This window comes from Balaenoptera borealis, assembly GCF_965194805.1.
Source record: "Balaenoptera borealis genome assembly, chromosome: 19".
Lineage (NCBI taxonomy): Eukaryota > Metazoa > Chordata > Mammalia > Artiodactyla > Balaenopteridae > Balaenoptera > Balaenoptera borealis.
The window spans coordinates 53067767-53094452 of record NC_138878.1 but is presented as its reverse complement, the minus strand read 5'-3'; the positions used below and the strand labels follow the sequence as shown (position 1 = coordinate 53094452).

Below are 26686 nucleotides of genomic sequence, written 5' to 3'. Positions count from 1 at the left end.
AGTGGAAGACTTGGCCACCCAGCAACTGGCAGGTTTCATAGTAGACACTTAGCATTGGGCATAGTCCAATGCCCAGGCGTACGTCCACCATGCAATCTTGGACATAGGGGTTTCGTGCAAGCAGCTTAAAGTACAGCTGGAAGGGCCCCGAGGGGAAAGAGGATGTCACATATGTGGGCAAAGCGGGCTGGGGTTCTGGTGGTTGGCAGAGTGACACAAGATGGTGGCAGTGACAGCATCTTGCCAGCAGGATCCAGACACTCACTCAGGGAACCCACCAAGAAGCTATGGCTGAAGGCCCAGGCCAAAGCATCCTCAGGTAGCTTGGTGCCCCTAAAGTGGAAGCTTTCCAGCCCCCAGTCCCAGCAAACTCCATCTCACAAAGTAAAGTTTCTGTCTTCAGAAACCAGAAGTCCCTTCTCCAGCACATAAAAGTCAGGCCATGGGACACAGAACTCTCACTCCAGAGCCTGGAGTCCTCGCTGCCTAGAGGACTTTTCCATGCATCAAGTCCAGGAATCCTGCCTTTTAGAACTGAGTAGTTCTGGACCCCAGGAACTAGAATTCTCCACCCTCAGGACCCACAGACCCAGACCCCAAGACTTACGCGTTCCTGACACTGACACTCAGGTGCTGATAGGTGTGCCCCTAGACCTGGAGGGCCACGCACAAAGCGCAAGTCACAAAGCACAAATGAGTAGTTGGGGAAGAGACAGATCCAAGCACTGCTGCTGGTCTCTAAGGGTCTAGGTGGCATCAGGTCATGGCAGTGGCTAAAGGGCCCGTTCAGAACTACGAGGACAGCACAGGGCCCTGGGGTCTTTGGTGGGGACACAGGTCTGATGCAGGACGCAGCGTAGGGGGCTTGGCACGGGGCATCAGGCGGCTGCAGGGTACAATTATGCAAGAAGACGCGCGGATCGGGACCTCCCACATCATGGGTCTGGTCCCCATTGAAGTTTCCGCACAGGCCCTACATGTGTGCACGGTAGTGTTTGGTCACTTGCAGAGACATCGCGAGCTGCTAGTCAAAGACAAGGTGCAGTGCAGGCGGCTCTTGCCCCAGACCTGCCTCTGCCCGTAGTTCGGAGCTGTGGAAGTGCAACCAAAGCCTTGTGATACTCAGGGTTGCCGACAGCTGTAGCCACTGTGGTTCACCTGGCAACCCAAGAGCCAGAAAGGCTGCATTCCTGAGCATTTGAGGAGGAGTGAGGGATGAAAACTGAGGGGGTTGAAGGTTGGGGTACTGGGGCTTTGCGAGGTCTCACCCTCATCCGCTAACCAGGAGTCTTGTTTCCAATACCCAGTTCTGTCCTCATGCAAAACTCAGAAGTCCTCCTCTGAGGAACCGAGATAAGTTTTTCCACTAAGGAGCTAGCAGTGCCCACTTCCTCTAGTTAATAGGACAGCCTTCAGCCAGGACCCGAAGGTCTTTCCCACAATTACCAAGAGCCTCCACCAAGAACTTCCAGGTCAGAGAGTGTCTCTCGTCTCCCAACCCATGATTTCCATTTTTATGCCTCCAACCCCACGCCCCAGAAGGTTCCCAACCCACATTTTACTCTCCTTCACTACCTCCACCCCGGTCCAGCCCCCATCATCTCCTGCCTGGAGCATTGCAGCAAGCCTCCTCACTGGTCTCCCACTGCTTCCTCCACAAGCCCCATAGTCTGTTTCCCACATGGCAGCCACAAGGATCTTATTTACATGCAAGTGATATCTCAACCGTCCTCTGCACAAAATCTTTCCTTGGTTCCCACCTCACACAGAATAAAAGCCAAAGTTACCACAAGAGCCCACATTGCCGTACACAATCTGACTCCCGTGATCTCTCCCTTTACTTGGCACCACGATCCCACTTCAGCCTGGACCTCTTGCTGTTCCTCTAACATGGGTGGCAGATTTTCACTTTAGGCACTTGTTGTTCCCTCTGCCTGGAATGCTCTTTTCTCAGATACCCACATGGCTCTCTCCCTCACTTTCTTTAAGACTTGGCTTAAGTTACATCCCTCCTATTTAAAACTGTACTCTCAGAAATCCTGATCTCACTTTCCTTGCTCTATTTTTTTTCTCTTTAGCAAGTATCATCTTCTAACATACTATGTAATTAACTTATATTTATTGCTTATCTCTCTCTGCTAGACTATAAGCACCCTGAGAACAAGGGTTTTGTCTGTCTTTGTTGCTGACGTGTCCTCAGTTTCTTGAACAAGGTCTGGTACATAATAATAAAATATTCCTTAATCAAGGAAGGAATTCAGGAGTGTCAGGTCCCTGGGAGATGGGCGCCCAAGTGGTGAGGGTAAAAATCTGGAGCCCTGAGAATTTGAGGGTGCTGGGTACCGGGAGTGGAGGCTGCTGGGTGCTGGGGAGCCATAAGAGCACTTGGGGAGGGGCTTCCCTGGTGGCGCAGTGGTTGAGAGTCTGCCTGCCAATGCAGGGGACACGGGTTCGAGTCCTGGTCTGGGAAGATCCCACATGCCGCGGAGCGACTAGGCCCGTGAGCCACAATTACTGAGCCTGCGCGTCTGGAGCCTGTGCTCTGCAACAAGAGAGGCCGCAATGGTGAGAGGCCTGCGCACCGCGATGAAGAGTGGCCCCCGCTCGCCGCAACTAGAGAAAGCCCTCGCACAGAAACGAAGACCCAACACAGCCATAAATAAATAAATAAATAAATTAAAAAAAAAAAAAAGAGCACTTGGGGAACTCCTGACTCCTAAGTGGCAGGGTGAGCTCTTAAGAGATGTGGAGAGGAGTATGGACCATCGTGGGCTCATGCATCAGGTCTTAGCAACATACACATTCTGAGCTTTCCTTATATCATCTCATTTAATCCTCACTACAGCCCTATGGGTTAGGTCTTTACATCATCCCGATTTCACAGATGAAGAAACAGAGGCCCAGAGAGGTTAATTTGCCCAAGATCATATAAATGACAAGTGGTCAAGTTGGGATTTGAACCCAAGCCATCTGGCTCCAGAGTCCATTGTCTTTTTATAGTGATGAAAGGTGCTGAAAGGTGGCTTTGTACATCCATAACCTCCATCAGTTTGCCCTGCTAGCAACCACAATTAAATATAGTCTAGCTCCCACAAGCTTCCAACCAGAGCAATGTCCCTAAACCTTCCCTGAGGAAAAATCTGGGACATGCCAGTGGCTGCATGTGGTCCCAGGATATGTCCAAAGCTCAGAGAATTTGGAGGTTCCAGATGCCAGGGTTAGGGGACAATAAACATAGCCAACATTCCTCATATGACACTTACCATGAGCTGGACTCTGTTCCAAGTGCTTTTCATGTGTTAACTCGTTCCCACCTCACAGGAGCCTGATGAGGTAGGTGCTAGAGATCTGTAATCCCTCATCTACAATCCCCCAATGCAAAAGTGGTCTGAAGACTGAACGATGTTTTGTGTGTTTGATGTTAGAACTAAATTGGCAGCAATAGCCACTCACATGTGGCTGCTTACAGTCTTAATTTATCCCATTTGGTATGAATATTCAGACATGTCACTGCAGAGATGTTAATATTTGTGATTTTGTAACACCCACTAGGGGTATTATATAATATGTGGCATTTGCATGGTATGACCCTTTGAAATCCTAAAATCTGAAATGCACCTGGCCCCGATCATTTTAGCTAAGGGACTGTGGACCTGTATAATTGCCTCCATTTTAGAGATGACAAAAATGAAAGACAGAGAAGGATGGGGTTTCCCAGGATTCTGTACAGTGTGATTCTTACCCGAAAAAACTGAACTCCTGTTTGACGGCAGTGACGATGATGTCAAAGATGTGCGTTGCGACAAAGCATGAGCTGTCTCCCTCCAGAGCAGGCGACCCACAGCCAGAAGGAAGGGAGGCCTCTGGGTAGGGTCTGAGGGCAGTTGCTCAGCATGTAGGCGCAGCCCCCAGGCATGGGGAAAGAGTAGCCATTCAGAGTGTAGCTGTATGGTAACCCAGAGGCCCAGCAGGTACCCCCTGTGATGGTCCCCTGCCCATTACTAGAGACAGCCACTGTCTCTTTATTTATTTATTTATGGCTGCGTTGGGTCTTCGTTGCCTCATGGGCTTTTCTCTAGTTGCGGTGAGCAGGGGCTACTCTTTGTTGCGGTGCACGGACTTCTCATTGTGGTGGCTTCTTTTGTTGCGGAGCACAGACTGTAGGCACGTGGACTTCAGTAGTTGTGGCACTGAAGGGCAACTACTGAGCCCACTGCCTCTCAAGGCAAAGGGCTCAGTAGTTGCGGTGCACGGGCTTAGCTGCTCCGCGGCATGTGGGATCTTCCCGGACCAGGGCTTGAACTCGTGTCCCCTGCATTGGCAGGCAGATTCTTAACCACTGCGCCACCAGGGAAGTCCCAGCTGCTATCTCTGGTTTGGTCACAGACATCATTTTGGACCCAGACACAGTTTCAAGTTCTGGTTTCCCCACAGCCACAACCTCTAAGCTTGGCTCAGTCACTGCCACCACCTTGAGCCCCGGCTTGGCCACTAAGGCAGTTTCTGACCCAGACCAAGACACTGTCTTGGATTTGGACTCTGGTTCAGCTTTGAGCATGGGCAGGGAGACAGGTGTAGGTGCTGGTTCAACTACAGCTACAGATTCAGGCCAGGGTCCATTCACAGCTCCTTGTGCAAGCCCCAGCTAAGCCATGGCCACAGGTAAAAGCCCTGGTTCAGGTGTGCTCTCTGATCCTGGATTGGCCATTACCAGGGTTTGAGAGTTGGACACTGTTTTGGAGTCCCTCAGAGATACTGAGTTGGAACTGGACATGGTCTTGAATCCATATGTGGCCTGTGTGCTAGGCACACACTTAGCCTTGTGCTTCGCAAAGGTGACATGTGGTCCCACTGGAGCATGCATAGTCCTTATAGGAGACTGGGAACTGGAGTAGCATCATTAGGGAAGACGCTAGGAGGGAACGAGATTCCATGGGAGGGTCCACATCCTCCTCAGTCAGAATATCTGGAGATGAGATGAGGAGAGGATGCCACAGAATTGAATCCTGGCATTTAATCTTATCCCTGACCTGCCTCCACACCCTTGGCATCCAGGGTCCCTGGCACTAAAGACTCAGCATTCAGAAGCTAATAGGGTTCCCAGTCTAAAATGAATTGGGGCCCATATCAGCGGAAAGAGAAGGCTGGGGCTGAGGGACAATACAGAAATGATCAGCACAGCCTGGGTGTAGAATAGGACTTTGATGAGTTGGCGAGCACAGGCTTTATCTAAAAACAGCCATATCAATTATTTAAAAATATCTGTGCCAGTAAGTCCAAACACATCTGTAGGTTGATTTTGGTCAGTGAGGACTTGCAACTTGCCCTGTTAAGCAGCCTTAAGAAGTGTGTGTGTGTGTGTGTGTGTGTGTGTGTGTGTGTGTGTACATATCCTGTGGGAATTAGAGACATATATCCCCCCCTAATTCCCAGGGAGGGGAGTTATTTTTTCATAGCTGTTAGTTCATGAAGTTAGCCATCTACAAAGTGAACTTTAAAGAAATAACCTTGTTTGTTCTGTAAGGCTTTGCACATTTTCCATCAAGATGGGATATAGAGTTTTGGTGTGGATTAGAATATGAGCTTGCATGTCAGCTCCCCAGGGTAAGGGTGTTGTCTATGTTGTTCATTGTTGCATCTCCAGTGCTTAGGACAGGCCTGGCCTGAGGTAAATATTTTTTAAAATATTGAAAAATAATAACAGCAAATATTTACTGCGTGCCAGGCACTGTTCTATTAACTCATTTTTAAAAATGCCATAAAATCTTATGATGTTGTTGGTATTATTACCACACTTCACAGAGGAGAAAATAGAGGGTCAGAGGGTGAAGTGATGGGCCCAGGATCACATGACTTTAAGCAGGATTTTAATCCAGGTCTCTTGGCTCCAGAGCCTGGCTCTGAGCCGTTATGAATAAACGAATTGAAGTCCATGTCTTTGTTTCTAAGAAACCCCAGCCTTTGAGTATCCCTCACTTTTCTCTCATCTTCCTGTTCTCCTGCTGTTTTTCAGGACAGAAAGAGATTGGATGGGAGCTCCTTATTCCAGGGTTACGGCAAAATCCCGATTCCCATAGCATAATTCAGGACTATGGTCAGCATCCGGTTACACTGAGTCTGCGTGGAGGGCCGCGTTCTTGGTGGAGAGGCACATCTTCCCTAGCATCCTGAGCGAATTTTGGGATCACAGCTGCCACCTGCTCCGTGTGCAGATTTGGGTGGTGATTTCTTGACTTCAACCTTCAACCGCTTCCTGTATAAAATGGGAGTAATAAAAAGATCTGCCTCCACGGTGGCTATGAGATTTACATTACGTAATGTACATATATATAAAAGCACTTAGCTCATAAGTCTTGACTATTTATAAGTCTTTGTGAGGCAGTACAAAAAGCAAAACAAAACAAAAAGGTGGTTAAAACCTTGTGCTCTGGAAGCAAGTGGACTGGGGTTCAAATCCTGGCTCTGCCACTTTCTAGCTGTATGAATTTGGCAAAAGATTTGAATTCCAGCCTTTCCCCCTCCCTTCTCCAGGAAAAAAAAAAGGAATTATTACAATATTATTATAGAGCCTACCTCAAAAGCTAGCAGGAAGGTTAAACACTCAACATTAGCTATTAGTATTTTATCCCATCTCCCACCCCATTGTTCACATTTTATACTGTAATAAAGAAAAAGAGCGTGTGACCTTCAGCAGTAACTTCCTGTTTGAGCCCAGTGCCTGGAATATAATGTGGTGCACATTTAACAAATTGTAACTATTATTATTGTTATTTATTCCATAAATGTTTAGTGAGTGTTGGGCACTTTCATAGGTGCCAGCGATACAACAGTGCAAAGCATTTTTGTAAAGATCTGACGTCATGGAGCTATTTGGGGTGATGGAAACGTTCTATAGCTTGATCTAGGTGATGGTTACATGGGTGTGTACATACATGTGAAAATTCACCAGGCTGGATACTTTAAAGCTGTGCAATTAACTGTGTATCTTAAAACTATATTACCCTCAAGGAACTAATACGTAGCAAAGAAAGAGAATAAGTAAGTATATACAAGTTTATATGTGCTATGAAAAAAAGCAGGGAAGGGCTAGAGATTGTAGAGGTTGGGGAATTGAGATTTTAAATTGGGCAGTCAGGTTGGCCTCAGTAAGAAGGTGACGTTTAAGCAAAGACTTGAAGGAGGTGAGGGAGCGACCCATAAGGATATCATGGGGACAACCAGTGCAAAGGCCCTCAAGCAAGGTGGCCAGTGTGGCTGAATAGAGTGAGGGAAGGACAAGAGAGGAGATGAGATCAGGAAGGTAATGGGAGCGGATCCCGTAGGGCCTTATAAAGCACTTTGTTTTTGCTGGGAGTGAGGCGGAATGATTGCATGGGAGGGACGTAACTTGCATTTAGAAACTGTCTCTCTGTCTGCTATGTGAGCAACAGAATGTATTGTTATGATTTTCTTCGACTCTCATCCCCAGAAATCCCATCACGTGCCCACCTCCGGACTCTCTTGGGCCCCAGGGCTGCTCACCCACCGCCGGCTACCCGACGACCTGGATCCGGAAGCCCCCGCCATGGGCGGCGCTTAAACTGAACACTCAGAAGGACGCCTCGCGCGTCTCCAGGCTGTGCACGCCACTGTGCCCGCGACCCGGTTCTTAGGCCAACTCGGTTCAGGCGAAGCCCTGAGCCGGGGCTTGGCTGTGGCCAGAATGCCGCCCGTGATGCGGCTCAGGACCGGCGGGGATGAAGCTCCAGTGCAGGTTGGGCAGCGGCCGCCGGTTGGGAAAGCCTGGCAGCTCCATGAGCGCTACGCTTAGACTGAACGCGCCCATTGGGAGCCCGAGAGAAAAGAAAGGATCGTAGGCGACGCCGTCGAGGGCCGCGGCCCCGGCCAGAAAAAGAACCTGCAGACGGGCCGAAGAGCGCAGCACAAGCGGGCGCACCAGGTCCACGTCTAAGTGCAGGAAGGAGCCAGGGCGCAGAGCCCGCGCTCCTTCGGCGCTGCCTCCTCCGCAAACATCGGCCGCCGGGGCTGCCAGCCGCCAAGTGCACAAGGTCTCGGGGCCCCGGATACGCCAGCGCGAACGGAGGCACGGCGTAGACGGGGCCCCAGAGACCCTGGGACAGCAGTTTGGACACGTAGCCACAGGCCTTGTCTCCCTCTTGCAGGCGACAGTGACCAGTCAGCAGCGCGACGGGATGAGTGGCCACCACGCAGGTGCCCGACAGGTCTTCTGAGCTCTGCACCTGCAGTGCCTGGAAAGGCTCAAGGTGTACGAGGAGGGGCCGGCGGGCAGCGTGCTCGACGCCGTCCAGCAGGACCCGCACGGGAGGCGTGAGGCTCAGGCACGTGGGCCGAGCGCCTGCCACCACGGCAAACTCCTTGTGCGGGTCGTGGGGCTGCAGCGGCGGCGTCACCACCACGTAACGAGTACCCAGCAGGTGGCGCGGAAGAGCCAGTGCCGTGTCCAGGGAGGCGCGCCTACTCGCGGTCACCACTGTCACTCCCATCGGCCGCGACGCCTCTAGGCGCACCTCGCTGCCCGCCGCCCGCCGCGAACCCACGCAGTGGTGCATCGGGTGCGCCCTCACTAGCACCAGGGGCCCTTTGGGCGGTGGCGACACCTACAGCCGGAAGTTGGCCTTCTCAGCGCCGGTACTCCAAGAAAGCCATGATGAAGTCACGGCCCTGGAAACCTACAAACGCAGCCCCCGGGCCTGAGGGAACCGGGAGGGGATGGGAAGGCGTCAGCATAATCCGGTGGATTTTGAGGCCAAACACATCATATTCTAATGCTGACTATACCACTCCCTGGCCATGTGAACTGTGGGCAAGGTATTTAACCTCTGGGCCACACTTGCCTCATCTGTAAGAGGCAGTGTTTAGCCCACACTTCACAGAGCTATGGGGAGATTAGACGAGATAATATACGTAAAGGCCACGGAACAATGGTATATAAACATTAACTTAAAATAAAGTTGCCTCCATTAGACCGTCGTCCCAGAAAGGCCTGACTGTTCCCCTTCCCACAAGCAGTTTGGCCAATTCCTTGTCACAGAGTCTCCCCAAACAGTCCTTTGTCCCAGCTGGCCAGGGCCCTGTCCCAAGAAGCTCCACTGTGGCCAATCCCCTGTTGCAGAACTTGCCAGGCAGCCCTCCAACCCCAGACGGCACAACCAGTCCTCTGCTGCAGATCCAGACCAGCTCACCAGCCTTCTGCATCTCCCATGGGTCACTCACCCCATAGGAAACTCAGGGCACCGAGGCACAGCGGGGCAGGTGCTCACACACGGGGCAGCCGTGGCTGGAGAGGGAGTGGCCAGATCCAGGCTAGTCAGTGCAGTCTCTCCTGCCACTCTGCCCTCCAGCCCTCCTACTGCAGGAGTGGAAGGGGACACAAGAGGAATCCCAGAGAAGGGCTTGCACCTCCAAGCCCCAGGAAAAAGGCAAGATTGGGGATCTCACCTGCCAGGAGCTAGACTGAGGCCGGGCACATTGTGGGGGCATTTATAGTCCCAGATGCCTGGGCCTGGCCCTCAGCACTCTCCCAGGGTCAGCACACTGATGTCCCCATTAAAACTGGCTCCAGCCTGACCTGGTGCCATGGATCATAATGAGGCCTAATTATGTGGGCGGGGTCAGGGAGAAGGGGCAGACAGACAGAGAGCGGAGGGAGAGGGACAGAGAGGGAAGAGGGGAGAGACAGAGATGGGGAGGGGAGAGGCAGAGATGAGCAGAGACACTGAAAGAGGGAGAGGAAAAAATACAAGAAAATTACAGGGAGATGGAGAGACGGGTGTGGGGAGAGAGACAGGCAGAGTCAGGAATGTAGAGAGAGCTGAGAGTGGTGGAGAGACGTAAAGACCAAGAGAGACAAGAAAGATATTTCTTCAGAGGAGGGCCTTCGAGTGTGGAGGCAGTGGTTGTGTTTGGGGGAGGTGACGGCTCCAAGTTTGAGACAGAGAATTACAAATCAGGGGATGGACGGGAGCAAGGCAAGAATACCATGGTTCCTCAGAAGAGAGGAGCAGGGCTCCTGAGCCTGCTGAGGAGGGAGAAGCTTCAGGCTTGAACTTTTGGGATCCTGGGAAGGAGGGCGCCAGGGTGCCAGGAGCCTTTGGGATTCTGCAGAAGGAGGGAGATAGAAACTGGTTTTCTGTGTGTGAGGGAGGAGGACTGGGGACCTGAAGGTGGGGGCTGGGGCCTGGACCCCTAGGGCTGGAGCCAGGTGGGAGAGGACACCATGTGCCCGATGTGGAGGTCTGGAGGATCGGGGGGTGGAGCTCCCCAAGGGAAGACAATGGCTTCCAGTCACTCCCGTCGTCCCAGAAAGTCCTGAGCCGGAGAAGAGTGGAGCCGCACGGTCCATGGAGGATCCGGGAGGAATGGCAAGGCTGGGGCTCTAGACAGGGAAAGGCAAGGGACCTTGGATACAGTTTCCAGCCCCTCCCTCCCTCAGGTCCCAGGAGCCTGCACCCCTAGTCCCTTTCCCCCCAGAACCCTTGCCTTTGGTGGGAGGAGTAGGGGGAGAATTCAAGAAGGAACCGACTTTCTTTCAGTAGCTTCATTTCACACCTGCTTAAGATCCTTCCCAGGCTCTTCATCACAAGCAGAGGAGGTGAGGGAGGGCATAGGGATCAAGGTGAGGGAAGGTGTGGGAGTATAAAGGGGTGGGCCTTTCAGGGAGCAGTGATTCCCTTCCAGCCTGAGGTGGAGAACATATGTGCTAGACTTTTTTTTTTTTCCTGGTCGCGCCACGCGGCATGCAGGATCTTAGTTTCCAAACCAGGGATGAGTGGAGAAGCAGGAAGGCGGTGAGTTCCCAGCCCTGGGGACCACAGCATTCAGGGCTGTGGATGAAGAGGAAGTTCCCAAAGAACTGATGTTTTATCCAGAGTGAAGTGTACCCCAGGGGTTCCACAGAGGTGAAGCCACAATATACCGAGAATAAAGTCCTTTGAAGTCTCACATTTTATACTCTAAATTCTCATCAATTTTGCATTCACCTCCATCAGTCTATCCATGTGAGTTCTCATATAAAAAGAAGATTTTCAAGTACTTACCAGTGACACCCTTTAACCTACCCTTGTGTACTCCCCTCCCACACTCAACAGTGAAAATCTTCAAGTGAAAATGAAGCTCTGGGTTCAGCCTGTGGCTGTGGAATCTCCCCAGCCCGTCTCCTGGTACACTGGGGTGTCTGTCACCCAAGCATTCAAGGCTCTTCAAAAGCCTAACCAGTGGCCAGACACTCCCAACCCCTCCTAAGGCAAATGAGCCTCCCACCTTGACCTTGTTCTGTGCCATGTACCCCTCCCCACCCTCCCCACCATAGATCTAAGGTCCAAACCCGATCCTGCCCCTCCCGTGGCTCCAGTGCCCCTGGTGTGGAGTCACAGTTCGTAAGCCTGGCAGCAGCGTCCGCCCACTTCTTAAGCTCACCTGTCACCGTCCCCCCTTCTCGCACTCTGTGCTCCAGCTACACGGAACTTTGACCAGCTCTCCAAGTGCACAATCCTCTCTCTTCCCTTCCCTTCCTTGCATACAATGTTCTCTCTCCTTGGAAGACCCTCTCTTCTCCCGGCTCTCTTTGTATATCCTTCAAGTGTGCAGGGCCCAGTGCAAAGTGAAAATGTGGAGTCCCTTGTTCAAAAATCATTAAGAATTTCATGATGGTGACAGCAGGGCATCAGCCAAGCACAGCGTCCTTTTAAACACAGGGTGCTGCGCGACTACACAGGGCACGCTGCCATGAAGCCGGCCCTGCCTTCAGGAAATCTTGGATTCTCCCCACCTCCCATTCCAGGCTCAGTTAGGAGCCCCTTCTAGGCTCCCAGAGTCCCTTGGGCTTAAACAGGCCCTAATCATTTTTGCCTGTGCTTCCCCCATCCCAGCCCTGACCACTCTGAGCTGCCATTGTTTGGTGAGTGTTTACTTCCTCCACCAGACTTGAACTCTATGAGGGCAGGATCTGGGGCTGTGTTGGTCACCACTGTGTTCCCAGCATCACTCTGCACAGGTCAGGGCAACACTGAGCTTTGATACTTAACCTTGTTTTTGTGAGGCATGGTCAGGGAGGAACCAAAGGCAGGAGCCATGCCCAAGTTCAACCTAGAAAAGAAACATCCCCTTTCTGAGGACCCTTTGTCTGATTCTCCCACATATGTGCCCAGGTAAAGAGTTGTGAATGCTTGGCATTAGCTGAGGCCTCTCAAGGGATCACAGGTATGTCCAGACCCTCAGGGCCTGTGGGGGATTAGCCACACCCAGACACATGGGTTGGATCTGGCAGGACCCAGACAGGGGAGAGTCCTGGTACCAGGACTACAGTGTCTTCAAGAAAATGCTCCAATAGCCTGGTGCTTTGGCCCCGGGAAAGCTGGTCTCAAAAATGTGCAGGGCATCCTCAAAGCCAGATGGAGGATGGACAGTGGAAAGGATAGCATTCTCTGAGCCCAGGAAACTGGTGGACTCAGCCAGGCAATGTTGGACAAGCTACATTTTAACTTTAAATTCCAGACACGTGACCATTTGTCCACAGTTGTATTGTTTCTGCCTGCGGGTGGGGGATGGTCCAGGCATCCTGTGCGGGAGGCAGAAGGGGACCACGTTAGAGGGACCAGCCTGCCCCCATGGGCCTCCTCCCACCTCCAACTTCTGAATGTGTAATAAGCTACCACTGGGTGTATGTCCGCCTTCTGGGCCTGCATTTCCTGTGTCCACATTCCCCCCCGACCAGCCATGGCCTCAGTCCTAGCACCTGAACCTAGAAAAGGTCCTTAATTCCTGCACTATAGGGAAGTCAGCTCCCCCTTCTAAGGAATGGGTCCTTGGGTATCAGAGACCTAGGCTCTACAACTCTTCTTCCCGGTCTCTGCAATCTTGCCTGAGAACCGGGTAGTTGGACAGTGGTCCACACTGTCCCCTTCTGTGTAGGGGATGGAGGCCTCTGGTGAGGTAGTTTCAAGCCTCTGAATCCATCCACTTCAGGTCCCAAACTCATCCGGCCACTTTTCAGCCTGGACCGTCACAGTAGCCTCCGCCCTGGTCTCTGTGCTTCACCTTTGTCCTGAACATGCAAACAGAACTGCCAGCTTCCTTGAGATCAGGGAGCATTACTCTCCTCACCGCCCAAAACCCTCCAATGGCTTCTCGTGCCACTGAGAATAAAGCCCAGGCTCCTCCAAGCCACCTACAGGGTCCTGCATCATCTGCCCCCTTCTTGCTCTCCAGCCTTAACATGGCATCATTCCCTTTTTCCTCACCCCACTCCAGCCCCCTGGCCTCCTGCAGTGCTGTTCCACTTGTATGGAATGTCCTTTCCACCCATTGTGTAGTTAACTCCAACCTGAGCATCTCAGCAGAGGCGTTACTTCCTCCAGGAAGCCTCCTTCAACCTTTCTTCCTGGGTCAAGTCCCCCGGTTATAGGGTCTCACAGTTCCAAGGCTCTCTCCTGCATGACCTGTCTTGTCACCATACGTGCTTTACACCTGCTAATTTGACCCTTGTTTCCCCCACCAAATGGTGAGATATGGGAGGGCAGGACAGGCCTGTATTTGTTCAGTATTGAATCCCCAGCGCGTTGCACACAGTGGGCACGCAATAAATTGTTCAAATTTTAAAAGGAGGGTTGAGGGGTGCCGCACTCTGGCTCCCCCTCATGGCAGCAACTGGTATTTTGTAGTGGGCGCTAGGTATCCATCCTCCCACTCCCTGGGCCCTTTTACCCACGACACCTAGCTCTCCCTGATGGCTTCACCTGACCTCAGCCACCAAGGGTAACAAACAACAAGAAGAAGGAGGACTCGGGATGCTGCTGGAGGACTCAGGAGTCAGATCAGGTCCCTGGGACTTAGGTTGTTCCCTTGGCCGACGTAGGATCATTTCCAAGGCCTACACCCATCTAGAAAGCTTCGCCAGCATCTAGGATGTTATCCCACGAGGACAAGTCAAGTGAGCCAGATCATGAGAATGGCCCATCCAGTCTTGGGCTCTCTTCACCATGCCCCTCACACATCACTGCAGAGAAGAATGACAGGACCCGTGTTCCCTCCACATCTCTGCCTCTGGACCACTAGAGGTGGCCTGAAGTCAGGGAGCGCTGTCCTCTTACTGCCGATCCCATTCCTGGATCTCCGGTGAGGCTCAACATTTCCAAGGCCCAGGGTTTAGTCCTGCAAACCTCCAGGTCTGGTGTCTGAGTCGGGGAGCCTAGAGCAGACCAAGACTGAGTGACGACCAGCCCTGGAGAGACGTGGGGCAGAAAGGCCCAGATCGACCTGAACCAGGCTCTAGACCCTGAGAATCACAGGGTCTACACTCCCTGTCTATACTTTCTTCCCTCCTACTCTCAGATCAGCTGGATTTGGCAACTGCCCAGCTGATCCCCTAACACTGCTCTCGCTGAGGTCACCGCAGCCTTGATATCATTAAACACAAGAGTCACTTGGGTCTGACTTGCCTGGTTTGCTTCACTCCATCCCTTCACCTACTGCTCCTATTTAGTCATTTTTAGTCTAGGTTTTTATTTGCCTGTCCTTTAAATAGGGAGAATTTGGTGGCCTCAGTTCCCCATCACAGCTGACAGAGCCCTCATTTCTGTCCCCAGTTCCAGTCTTAGACCAGGGGTCCTAAGGCCTCCTGGCTGCCACGCCTTGGTGGCACGCCCATCCTCTGGGCCCCCCATATCCACCAAGTTCCAGAGGCACTGGTGGTACAGTGGTGAGCACAGCTGCCTTCCATATCCACCAAGTCCCACACTGGCCTCAGCATTTTCCCCAAACCTGCCCCTCCTCTCCGGTCCTGTATCAGGGCAGCTCCACTGTCCCTCCCCTGGCCAGAGCCCTGGGCCTCACCCTGGACACTTCTCTCCCCCACAGCCCTTCAGCTCCATAACCCATCCACTCAGCTTCTTGAATGTCTCTCTCACCCACCCCCTACTCCCCTCCCCCAGGCTGGCCCTGGTCCAGCCTTGTCCTCGCCCACCCAGGTCCCTGCCCTGGTTTCCCCCAGGCTCCCAGCCTCAGTCTTCTCCTCTGGTCCACCCTCCTCATAACGGCTAGAAGGATCTTCCTAAAGCCCAAACCTGACCCCCTCCCTCCCTTGCATAGACTCCTCCGTGGCTCCCCAGTACTATCAGGCCAGAGTCTGAGCTCCTCAGCCTGGAGGTCCTGAACCCTGCCCACCCTTCCTGCCTCACTTCTACCACAGCACCCCCAGTGCCTGGCACTTCCTAAGCCCTTGCTTGTGCTGTCCCTCTGCCTGGAACACCTTTCCCACTGCTCTTTGCCCATTTATCTCCTTCAGACGTCATTCTCAGATCACGTCTCCTTCATGAAGCCCTCCCTGACCACACCCTGGGCTGAGACAGGCCCCTTTTCTGGGCTCCTGCAGTCCCCTAGGCGTCCCTCCTCACCACGACTCTGCTTGCTCTGAGCTATCACCGTCTGAGGGGCAGGGCTGGGGGCTGCCTGAGTCACTGCAGCACCACCCAGCACAGGGCAGGCCCAGAGAGGACACTCAAGGAATGTCTGTTGGTTAAAGGGATAACCATCCTCAGCCTCATCCAGGGACTTCAGACAGAACTGGGGGGGTGGTTCTCTCCCCGGAGGGGGCATCCCAGCTCCAGACCCCTGAACGATCCCCCAACCCCAACAGACAGAGACAAGGGCAAGGGCCCAGGCCCAAGCTTAGAAAAATAGGACTTTCTTGTTGTGCCCCGGTGCCCGCGACACCCTCCCCATCAGTTTTAAAAACCGTGAGCAATTTGGTGAGTCTGAGGCCAGGTCCCACGGGGTGTCTGGGTCCTGCTACCCCTGGGGCCAGAAGAGCCATAGAGGTGGGCGCGAAGCTAGGGTCCCGTGGGTTCGTGGCTGGGCCCCCAGGGCTCACAGTCCAGCTGGACCACGGTGTGGGCCCTGGGTGCGGCCGGCTCAGGAGCCGGCGGGGCCAGCGTGGGGCCCAGGGCGCCATTGGTCTGGGAGCAAACGCTGCTGACAGGCGCAGGTGCCTTGGCCTTGCCCGGGGGTTGGCCACCGTGCACCTTGTAGCGCATGAGCAGCACGAAGATGAAGACCAGTACCGAGGCCACGATAACACCACCCAGTGCGATGATCATAGTGCCGCCCAGGAAGGGTGCGTGTGGGGCCCCGCAGGGCCGCAGCGCTGGCTCAGTGGAGAAGCGGTGGCAGCCCACGGGCCGTGTGGCTGTCAGCCCCGTGGCGCCGTCCTCGTACACGGCTAGCACACACAGATCGTAGGTGCGGCCTGATGCCAGGTCCGTCAACAGGAAGGAGCTGCTGTCGGCTGGGATCATCCTGGAGGGACAGACAGGTGGGAGTCAGGTCTCCAGCTGCCCAGCACCCACCCTGCACTCTGCCCCACCCCTCCGGGCTGGAGGATTTCCCCCCAGGCCGCTGTCTCATTTCACCCTAGCCCCTGAGTTCCCTGTAACCACTACTGGAATTCCCTTTGGTCTGATACCCATCAGCTGCCCGATATCCCTCCGTTCTGTTAGCCTGTTTCACCCTCTCATTTTCCTGCTGCTCGAATACCCACGTGATCTCCCTGTGGCCTTAATGCCCAAATTCCCTCTAGTGTCGCTGCCCGCTTCCCCTCTGCGCTGCTGCCCAGCTTCCCGCTAGCCCCACTGCCCCCCATGTGGGGTTTCATTTTATACCCCACTGCCTGGTTCCCATCCTGCACTGCCCCCCAGTTTCCCACCAGCCTGCAGCCCAAGTTCCCTCTAGCTCTGCTGCCCAGCTTTGCTCCACTCTCCTGCCTGACTTCACGCTGGTCCCCCCACTCTACTCTCCCCTAGCTCACGGCCTGAGTCCCTCCAGTTTACTACCCCATTTCCCGCCAGCCCACCACCGAGTTCCCTCCAGCCCTGCTGCTAGACATCTCTCCAACTCAGCACCCAGTTTTGTTCTAATGCTGTCTGGTATCCCTCTAACCTGATGCCCATTTCCTTCTAGCCACATCCCCCCACGCCCATCCAATTTCCCTCTAATTCCACCTCCCAGTCTCCCTCTAGACCTTCACCTAATTTCCCTCTGCTCCTCTGACTTTCCTCCAGCAGGTGCCTGGTTTCCCTTTTCCAGCTGCCTGACTTTCCTCTAGTGTTAAACCTAGAATTCTCTCTAGTCTAACCGCCTGATTCCCCCATAGTGCTGATGCCCGATTTCCTTCTAACCTGCCAATGAATGTCCCCCGAGCCCCACTGCCGCTGCTGTGTTATTATTACCATATCCACAGACTGCTTTCCAGTGAGCCCTGTCATCTGGCTCCATTTTCATTAAACTGATGTGCCTCAGTCATCACTGCTGAGTTCTTTTTCTCCCTGTTGCCTTATTTCTTTCCAGTTCTGTTCCCTGATTCTCTTTTATCTCTCTGGACTGGTTTCTATTTATCCTTATCTTTCCCATTTCCTTTTATCCTTAGTACCCAATTCCACTATATTTCCTTTTGTAGCATGGCACCCTCTTGGAGATTTAACTTGTTTTATAATCTCTGTTTTATTCTTAAACTGCTTTAATGAGGGAACTCCGTGATTATCTCTAGGAGGGTGATGATCTAGGAGAGCATTTGTCCCGTCCCCTGCCAGGCAAGGTAGATAGGACTTGTGTGATTTTCAGGTGTGGGCCCTCCATGGGATCTACTGAGTACCGCTGTCTGCGAAAGGGAGTGGAAAAAGCTCGTTGGATTTCCAGGACTGAAAAGGAAATCAAGTGACTATCTTTTGAGGTTTGGGCTTCTGGGGAGGCACAGGGAACCCAGGTACTGGGTTTACAAGGTGAAGACCCCAGGCCTTGGGAGGCCCAGTCCTCTGCAGCCAGGTGTCAGGGACTGTACCCTTGGCCCAGCCTGGCAGTGAGAACCGGGAGCCATCCACAGGCATCCGTGCAAGGCTGGACTTGGGTAAGAAGTGTCAGCACACCTGGATGAGAGCCACCACTAGTGACATGTGGCCACAGCAGATGTTCCAAGTGCTCTCCGGCTTGGGGGCAGAAGTTATGTAACCCGCCTCTTGGAGTGTGTAAACCCCAAGTTTTGTGTTTGCAACAAGAGAAGGGAGAAGGGAGTCCCCAGCAGTGGCCGACTGAACATTCCTGTTCACCCAGAGGTGGAGCTTGAACTAGGTTTAATTTGATTTAGAAAACCAAAAGTTGAGATGTCACCACGTTGGAACTCCAAACACATGGAGCAGGTCACACTGCACAAACCCAAAGCCTAATCTCTATGTAACCTCCTGCCTCATTTTCCTTTTAACCTCTGGTCTGAGTTCCTTTGCAGCCAGGCTGCCTCACTGCATTTTTCCCATGATCCGTGTACTCTCCCGCTTGATCTCTTTTTCTTCCTGCAGACTGGCTTGAGTCTAGCCCTGTCATCTGGAAATACCTGGTTTCTCCTTACTACTTAAGTTGGTTTGTATCCCCTCAACGTTGCCCCTCACCCCCAATTATCTTTTTACTCTTCTGGCCTGATTACTATTTATTCTTGCTGCCTTCTTTCTTTTTACCACTGCTGCCGGATTTCTTTTACCCTCTCTGCCTGATTTCTTTTACCTCTGCTGTCTGATTGCCTTTGTAACCTTGCAGCCTCATTTCCAGTGCTGCAGCCTGGGGTATCAGTAGGTGTTCCTCCAACCCTCCCTCCACCTCGCTCCCGCACCCAAACTGCCCGCCGCCTGGACCCTGCACCTGTAGACGAGGATGTCGTCGGCTGAGCTGTTGTACTGGATTTGGTACATGCGGATGCCTGGGATGGGCCGCTGATCTGGCCACTGGACTAGAGCAGCTGTGGCCCCATGCTCAGTCACCTGGACGCCACGGTCGGTAGGGGGCCCAGCGTCAGCCGCCTTGGCGGAGGCAGAGACCGAGGCGGCAGAGGGCGGGGTGAGGGCATCAGGATCCCCGTCCCGCGGGGGGTCACAGCTTGTGCTGTTGGCTAGCTGGGGGGGCGGCGGGGGGCCCACGGTCAGCTCCACAGCAGCCGTGGCCTCGCCAGCTGCATTGGCCGCGATGCAGGTAAAGATGCCGCCATCGCCCGGCTCGGTGATGAGCAGCTCCAGCGTCCCGTTAGGGAAGGCGCGAGCTCGGCTCGAGTTGCCCAGCAGCCGGCCCTGGGGTGACACCCAGCGCACGCGGGGCTCGGGGTCGCCCACTGCCCGGCAGCGCAGGGCGGCTGGCAGACCGGCAGGCACGGCCAGGGGCGGCGAACGGTGTGTCACCACAGGGGGCTCGCACACAAACTCCTCCTCACCCACAGCCCAGAAGTAGCGGCCGCCCAGGGCCGGCGGGGAGGCGCAGGCCTCGAGGTCGTCCTCCCGCGCCAGCCGCCGGAGCCACACCAGCTCGCAGTTGCAGTGCAGGGGGTTCCCGCCGAAGGCCAGCACCAGGGCGGACGCGGGGGAGCCGCGGGGCCTGGCCAGCAGCGGCAGGCGGGAGAAGAGCGGGTCGGGTGGGATGGTGGTTAGGCGGTTGGAGGTCATGTCCAGCCGCGCCAGCTTGTGCAGGCGGGAAAAGGCGCCGGCGGGCACGGAAGCCAGTAGGTTGTGGTCAAGGCCCAGCGTGTTGACGTTGCCCAGGCGGCCCAGCGCCTCCCAGGGCAGCTGTTCGAGGTTGTTGTAGGAGAGGTCGAGGTCCTCGAGTGTCTCAGCGCAGTCGTCCAGGGCCCCAGCCGCCAGGGCTGCCAGCTGGTTGTTGCTCAGGATGAGGTGGCGTAAGTTGACCAGGCCGCGCAGCTGCCCCTCACCCAGCGAGGTCAGCCGGTTGCCGTCCAGGTGCAGAGCGCGCAGGGCGCGAAGGTCAGCGAAGGCGCCGGCGGCCACGTGGCGGATGGTGTTGCGTGACAAGCTCAGGTGCAGTAGGCCCGTCATGTTGGCCAGGTCACGGCGCCGCACGGTCGCGATGAAGTTGTCCGCCAGGCGCAGCTCGGCCGCCCGGCGGTCCAGCGAGGGCGGAACGAACAGAAGGCCTGCCCCCGGGCACAGCACGCTTAGGGGCAGGGACTGTGTCTGGCAGCGGCAGCGGCGGGGACACGGGCTGGGTGTGGCTGGCTGGGGTGGAGACGAGGCGGGGGCCAGCGGCAGCAGGCAGAGGAGCAGAGGGAGGACGGCCATCGCGGGCAGCGGCGGCCTGCAGGGAAGAAGGGGGGAGTTAGGGCGGGCTGAGGCCAGAAGAGGGGGGGCCAAAGGGGGTTGGGGTGGTCTGAGACCAGAAGAGAAGGTCACAGAGCAGAAGACTTGGTCAAGGATGGTCAGAGAGAGGACTGGTCAGACAGATCAAAAGCCAGAGGAGACGGTCAAAGACTCAGAGAGATGTTTCACGGGGGAACCGAGGGAGCAGAAATGTGCAAAGATGGTCAGGGGGAAGGGAGGTGATTAGAAACGGTTAGAGACAGTCAGAGAACAGGATCAGTAGTCAGGGTGGGTAGAAGGTAAGCCAGAGAGCTTTAGACGTGGTCAAAGAGAGATACTCAGAGATGGCCAAAGAGAGAAGAGTTGGTCAGGGTGGTGGGAATGATTAGAAGTAGCCAGACGTGACCAGAGAAGACAGGTGGTTAGAGATGGTCAAGAAGATCAGAAGTGGACAGAGAGGGGAAGTGGCCAGGGGTGGTCAGACCCAGGAGAGATGGTCAAAGATGGTCCAAAATGGTCAAAAGGCAGAGAGGCAGTCAGAGAGAGGAGGAGAGGACAGACATGTCAGAGACAGCTGGACATGGGACAGCTGGTTAGGATGATGGGTGTGGGGAGAGGTCATCAGAGAGAGGAAAGGCAACCAGAGATGTTAGAAATGATCAGAGAACACCAATGAGCAAGAGAGACAGAGAGAAGAGAGGCGGTCAACAAAGGCCAGGATGGCCACAGACTGGCAGCTGGAGTCAGGAGTGGGTGGAGGGCAAGAGAGATGGTGAAAGATGGTCCGAGAGAGGAAAGGCGGATAAAGGAAGTCAGAGAGGAGAGATGGATGGAAACGGCTGGAGAGAAGCGTGGTAGAAAAAGATGTCAAAGATGGTCAGAGACAGTCACAGGTCAAGGCTTAGAGTCAGGGGTAGACACGGGCGCGAGAGCTGCTGAAAGATAAGAGAGCGGTACCTTGGACAGCAATGTCAAAGGTGGTCATTGAGTGAAACAGTAGACAGAGGTGGCTGGAGAAGCTGTGGACAGGGGGGTTAAAGATGATGATCAAAGACAGACGTGGCAGACAGAGACGGTCATTGAGAGGAGTGGTGGCCAGAGGTAGCCAGAGAGAAGAACAGTGGACAGAAGTGTCAAAGATGATCAGAGAGAGGAGAGGTGAATAGAAATGGTCAGTGAGAGGAGAGGCAGAGAAAGGAGACTGGAGAGCGGAATGGTGGACAGGAGAGGCAGCTGGAGATGATCAAATAAGACAGATGGTAGGAAGACGCTGGAGAGGCAGCGGGGGGCGGGGGGGAGGGGGTGGTGGTGAGTGGGTCACAGACCTGGAGATGCCATCAACTGGGGAAGAGGAGGTCAGAGAGGGGCAGGGCTGGCCAAATGTCCAGAGAGTGCTTGAAGCAGAGCAGGAGCTGGAGGCAGACCCTTGTGAGGGGACATCTGTTTCCTGGGGAAACTCCAAAGGTGCCCAGGGGGACCTGGTAATCCTTACCTCCACCCCCAGTCACAAAGTTCCTCCCAAGTCCCTCCCCACCATGGGGTCTCCCGGTAGCCTTACCTGAGCTGGAAGCCACCCCAGGGAGCAGAGTCCTCAAGCTCCAAGGGGGTCAGGGGTCAGGGCTCTGGAGGGGGTGCCTGGTCATTCCTTCCCTGTCCCCAAGGCCTCTGTAGAGGGACTGTCTGTTGTGTCTCAGCTCAGATTTGTGGCCACGGAGTCTCTAGACCTTGATACTTTGGGTCCTAGATCTCCAAATATTGGGCCTCTAAGGGTCCAATTTTAGAGACTCAGGCCCCAGTTTGGGTTGCTTGGAGTCATGGTCTCCCAGCTCCAGTCCTGGGATGCTAAACAGTCAAATGGAGAGTTTAAGATCTGAGTCCCAAGCCCAGTCTTGGGATCCAATACTGGGGTGCTGGGTTCAGATACTGGGGCTCTGAGTCAAGATTTGCCCCAAATTTCAGCATTCAGGTTTGCAGCAAGGACTTCAGGCCCAAACTCAGGTTTAGGCCCTTTGGAATGCCAGGGTTCAGATCTTGGAATCTGAGGCCTGAAGTCTCAGGGTTGGGGTCCCAAATAGTGGGTTCCAGGGTATAGAAATGAGAATCCAGTCTCAGATTTCAAGGTCCCAGGCACAGAACTCAGAGTTCAGCTCCAGATTTGGGGTTTTAGATGCCAAATCTTGAGGTTCAGGCTCCAAATCTTGGGGTCCATGTTCCAATTCTTGGGGTTCAGGCTCCAAATCTTGGGGTCCCAGGGACTGATGTTGAGATTTCAGCCCCAGATATTGATGTTCAGGCTCCAGGTCTTGGGGTCCCAGCCCCAAATCAGGCTCCCAGGCTTGGGTTTTACCAGATCTCTGGATCCAATCTCGGGGTGCAGGCCCCCGATTTCGGGGTGCGGGTCCTGGATCTGGGGTGGCGGCGTCCCGACTTGCTTCCCGGGCTGCGACGGGGGCTGGCCCAGAGGGAGGTGGGCGGCTGCGGTGGGGGCGGGGGGCGGCCAGGCAGCCCCGGGGGCCGGGGTGGGGCGAGGCCTGGGAGCAGACAGACAGGGACACGCGGGGTGGGGGCACCGCAGCACAGGCGGGGGCAAAGGGGGGAGGGGCCGCGCTCACAGACCCCTCCCCCGCCGGGGCCGAGGCGGGGGCCGGGCGGGGGCCGGGCAGGCGGGCCGGGTCCGGGCGCTCCCGCGGCCTCCTCGCCGGGAACCCAGGGCTGTGCGCGCGCCCGTGCTTAAAGGCGCAGGCCCCGCGCGCGCCCGCACTTAAAGGTGTAGGCAGGTCCCCTCGCGCAAAGGCGCGCCCCTGGCCTCACCTCTCATGGAGTCGTTCTGGCTTTGCTTCGGAGAGAGAATCCTTGGATAAAGAGAGAGTCAGAGAGACAGAGAGAGACACAGAGACTGAGACAGAGAGACACACAGAGATAGAGAAAGACAGAGATAAAAAGGCAGGCTTAGATTGAGGGACAGAGAGGAGTAGAATGAGAGAGAGGCAGATAGAGAGACAGAGAGATAGGAAGAGACACACATACTCAAGGAGAGATGGAAATACAGAGACAGTGACAGACCCAGAAAGAAAAAGAGAGACAAGAGACAGCACAAGTTAGAGATCGGGATGGAGAGAAAGTCAGAGAGACAGAGAAATGGGGGAGAGACAGAGACAGAGACAGACTGACCTGGGGCAACTCAGCTGTGAGGATGGGTACGTGTATATGTGTGTGTCCAGTTCTCATTCACAGCCTTGAATGTGGTTCTCCATCCCAGAGCCCCTGGCCCCCACAGAAGCCTGTATCCTTCTGTCCCTCTGCCTCAGCACCACCTCTCTGGGATGTCCTTCCCTCAGGTGGAGTTTCCTTTCTTGAACCCTGCCCAGCAACAAGCCTGATCTTTCAGGCCAGAGGGGAGACTCTGCTCCTTCCCAAGACTCCTTGCCCTGGCTGCAAGGGGAAAACTTGGCTCCAAGACCCTGTGCCCTCTGGATTTAGAGCTAGACCTCAAGATACACTCGCCAGATATCCCATGGAGGAAGGAGAAGATAGGAATTGGGAGTGAGGCAGGGGGCTGGCTGGGTTGACCCAGAAAAGTATGTCCACTGCCTTCCCCTCTCCCCAACTCAGGTCCACTGCCCCACAGAATATCCTACTAGAATTGTACTAACACATGACTCACCAGGAGTGGTGTCTTCCTGTGCTGATGCTTGTGGAGGATAGTGGAGGAGAGGATGGGGGGGTGGGTCCCACATGTTTCCTGGCAGATGGTGTTGCAGGAAGAGGGATGTGGGCCGTGGTCTACAAGCCTGGCCTGGGAACGTTGCTATTGGTTATAGCAACGTGGGGGACTTAATCTTTTGGGAGCCCTCGTCCGAAGGGGACACAGCCTTGGCTTGTGGTCATGGCCCTGCCCTGGGGGGACCTGATCACAAACCACCCCCGGGAACCCCCAGCTGAGCAGAGGAGTAAAGTAACCTTGTTGGGGGCGGGGGCATGAATGCACATCCACCCTGGCATCCCTAGCTCTGCTGAAGGTTTCAGAACAGACTTTTGGCTCCTTCCACTTACGTGTATTGAAAAATTGCAGCTAAAATTAACTCAGCTCTAGGGTCCACCTTTCCCAATCATTAGCAAAGTTCATCAGTGCTCCTGGCCCAGCACAGCAGATATGGGTTTCTCAGACGCTCAGAAAAAGGGTGAGAAATTTCAGAGATGCTGCAGAAGTGGTGGAGGTGGGGGAGATAGAGGAAGATACCTGGAGACAATCCCAAACAGACTGGGATTAGAATTCAGAGGAACTGGCTGATTTGGGGTATGGCCCCACAAAATAGGCAAGGGAGGGGGAAGAGTGAGGCAGAGGAGGAACAAAGTTAATAGAAGGTGCAGACGAGGAATGGGTTACCTCTTTGGGCAACTGGGGCTCAGTTCTGCTGGGGAACATTGAGGAACCCTGTAGAAGACATCAGAATTGTCGTTCCTTCCCTTCCTTCCCTGCTGCAAAGTTCAGAGAGGCTCGGGCATTTATCCACAGAATCTTGCCCCCTTTGGTGATGACTGTCCCTTGGTGAGAGGGGGTGGTCCTGAGAGCCATCTGAGATCTGAGGTGGAAAAGCAGAGGGTTGACTTGCATGAACTAGACCCAAGGTCCTCACACTTTAGCTGCATCAGGATCACCTGGAGGACTTGTTAACCATAGATCTCCAGGCCCCAGTCCCAGAGTTTCTGATTTGCATTTCTACCTTCCCAGGTGATGGTAAGGCTGCTGGTCCAGGGACCACACTTTGAGAACCACTGGGCTAAACCAGGAACATCTGCAACGTGCGTGGTACTGTCCCCCACGCCTATGCCAAAACCTGGTGAATTGAGGGCATGCAGCACCCCAAGTGTGTGCCAAAGAAACCAACATGTTTAGAGACATAAAGAGAGATTTGGCAACAGAGAAGGGCAGAGGCAAAGCTCGCTAGTTCAACATTTACTTTGGATTTCTGGGCATGGTTGTGTGCTAGATGACACTGCAGTAAAAGTGTGACCAAGACAGCGTCAGGTCCTGCTTCACTGAGCTCACATTCCAAAAAGGAGAAAGACACATCTCTAGACAGCCCTGTGTGGTCAGGGAGGGGATGGGAGAAGCTTGGGCTAGAAAGATTGGGACTGTCATGACAGAAGGCCAGGCCATAGTGGTCAAAGTGTGCTAGGGGAAGCACAGGGCAAAATAATAAGGGCTCTGATGACAAAGCACAGGCCACAGTGGTCAGGGCTCTCATGGGGGAAACAGAGGGTGTGGGCCCCAGAGCCAGAGTCCAACCCTTCTCCCCCCAACCCCCCCACCCCCAGAGTCAGGAGGGTTTCCTGGAGGAGGGGGTCTTTATACTGAGATCTGAAGGATAATTACGAATGAAGCAGGTGGGCAAAGGGACCCCCCTATGCTGTTTGTGTGCCCTCATGCCACAGCATGTGCAGTCTGGGGCAGTGGTCCCTGCGGTGCCTGAATAGCACCGTGTATGTGTCTGCATGTGCTGTAATCTCTCATTAGCTCCTGGAAGGGGATCCTGGTGGAATGCTTGTTTGGGGGACTCTGCTTAATTGCTGCATTTACTTAATTGCAACATCTGGAGAAGGGGACAGAAGCAGCGGAAACAGCCACAGCAGGAAGAATGAAGTTAAATTACCTGAGAGCTGAGGGAGACTTGGGGGGAAGGGAACTGCTCATATCCACACACAGAATCTGCCCCAAAATACACATCCATACTCACACATGCACATCACATACTCAGAGGCTCACCAGAACGCACGTGGATACAGCAGGCACATGTAACTTATATCACCTGGACTCATGTTCAAATACAGGGGCATACAAAAGTGAATACTTAGACACACTTCCAAAACACACACACAGACTCACACTCAGACATGTGAGAGGTCACATGTGCAGAAACACACTCTGCACACAGATTCTCTCTTGTACACATGTGTGAGCCACACTCCCACACATATGCACAGAAACATATTCAGAGAGTCACATCAGACACCTCCATGGGATGGGCACACACATGCACATGCACATGTGTGCACACATACATTCAAACCAACAGACTCAGTCTGTCTGCCAAAAAGGGGTCGCTTTATAAATAAACTTAGGCCCCTTCCAAGTCAGGGGGTTGTTAGCGCAAGAAGGGATGGAGGTGGTATTTCCTTATCCTCAACTAGTACCTACCAACTCCTTGTACAACTCGAGTCCAGTCAATGGGGTTCATTGAAATTAGCTCGGCTTTGTAATTAGCACATGAATCAGAGCTGAGAACTAGGGACTCACTTTAAAGATCATGTCTGAAGGTGCACCCCCATATGGAGGGGTCAAAAGAGAGGGGCAAGGAGATGAGTATATCCTCTCCATCCACACCCCGTACACGCATACTAACCACCCTAAATCAGATTGATGGGTCCCAAGCAAGCACTGACTTCTACACAGCAACCAGGAGACCCTGTACATGAAGTTCTGCTGAACTACGTGGAAGGCGGAATGCAACTTTCAAGGTCTGCTTTAATGACTTCCAGCTATCAACATG

The 26686-nt window shown here is 54.1% G+C and overlaps 2 protein-coding genes across 2 annotated transcripts; both read right to left on the bottom strand.

Annotated features, from left to right (window-relative positions):
- Positions 1-1179: 1179 nt before the first annotated feature.
- LOC309617401 (IgGFc-binding protein-like) lies at positions 1180-14919 on the bottom strand. Its single transcript, XM_082369665.1, has 2 exons — positions 2715-14919; positions 1180-2401 (listed from the first exon to the last, which is right to left on the bottom strand). Exon 1 carries the CDS (start codon positions 8568-8570, stop codon positions 7722-7724), a length of 849 nt encoding a protein of 282 aa, XP_082225791.1. The 5' UTR covers positions 8571-14919; the 3' UTR covers positions 1180-2401; positions 2715-7721.
- A 765-nt stretch (positions 14920-15684) lies between these two features.
- On the bottom strand, positions 15685-22868 carry LRFN3 (leucine rich repeat and fibronectin type III domain containing 3). The gene is made up of 3 exons (XM_082369472.1): positions 21694-22868; positions 18697-20133; positions 15685-16311 (listed from the first exon to the last, which is right to left on the bottom strand). Exons 2-3 carry the CDS (start codon positions 20115-20117, stop codon positions 15846-15848), a joined length of 1887 nt encoding a protein of 628 aa, XP_082225598.1. The 5' UTR covers positions 20118-20133; positions 21694-22868; the 3' UTR covers positions 15685-15845.
- Between the last annotated feature and the right edge of the window lie 3818 nt (positions 22869-26686).

Coding starts and splice junctions, on each gene's coding strand:
- LOC309617401 (XM_082369665.1), bottom strand. CDS start 8,570: ATGCACCACTGCGTGGGTTCGCGGCGGGCGGCGGGCAGCGAGGTGCGC.
- LRFN3 (XM_082369472.1), bottom strand. CDS start 20,117: ATGGCCGTCCTCCCTCTGCTCCTCTGCCTGCTGCCGCTGGCCCCCGCC. Junction 16,312..18,696: donor GACGACATCCTCGTCTACAG/GTGCAGGGTCCA, acceptor CTGTCCCTCCAG/GATGATCCCAGCCGACAGCA.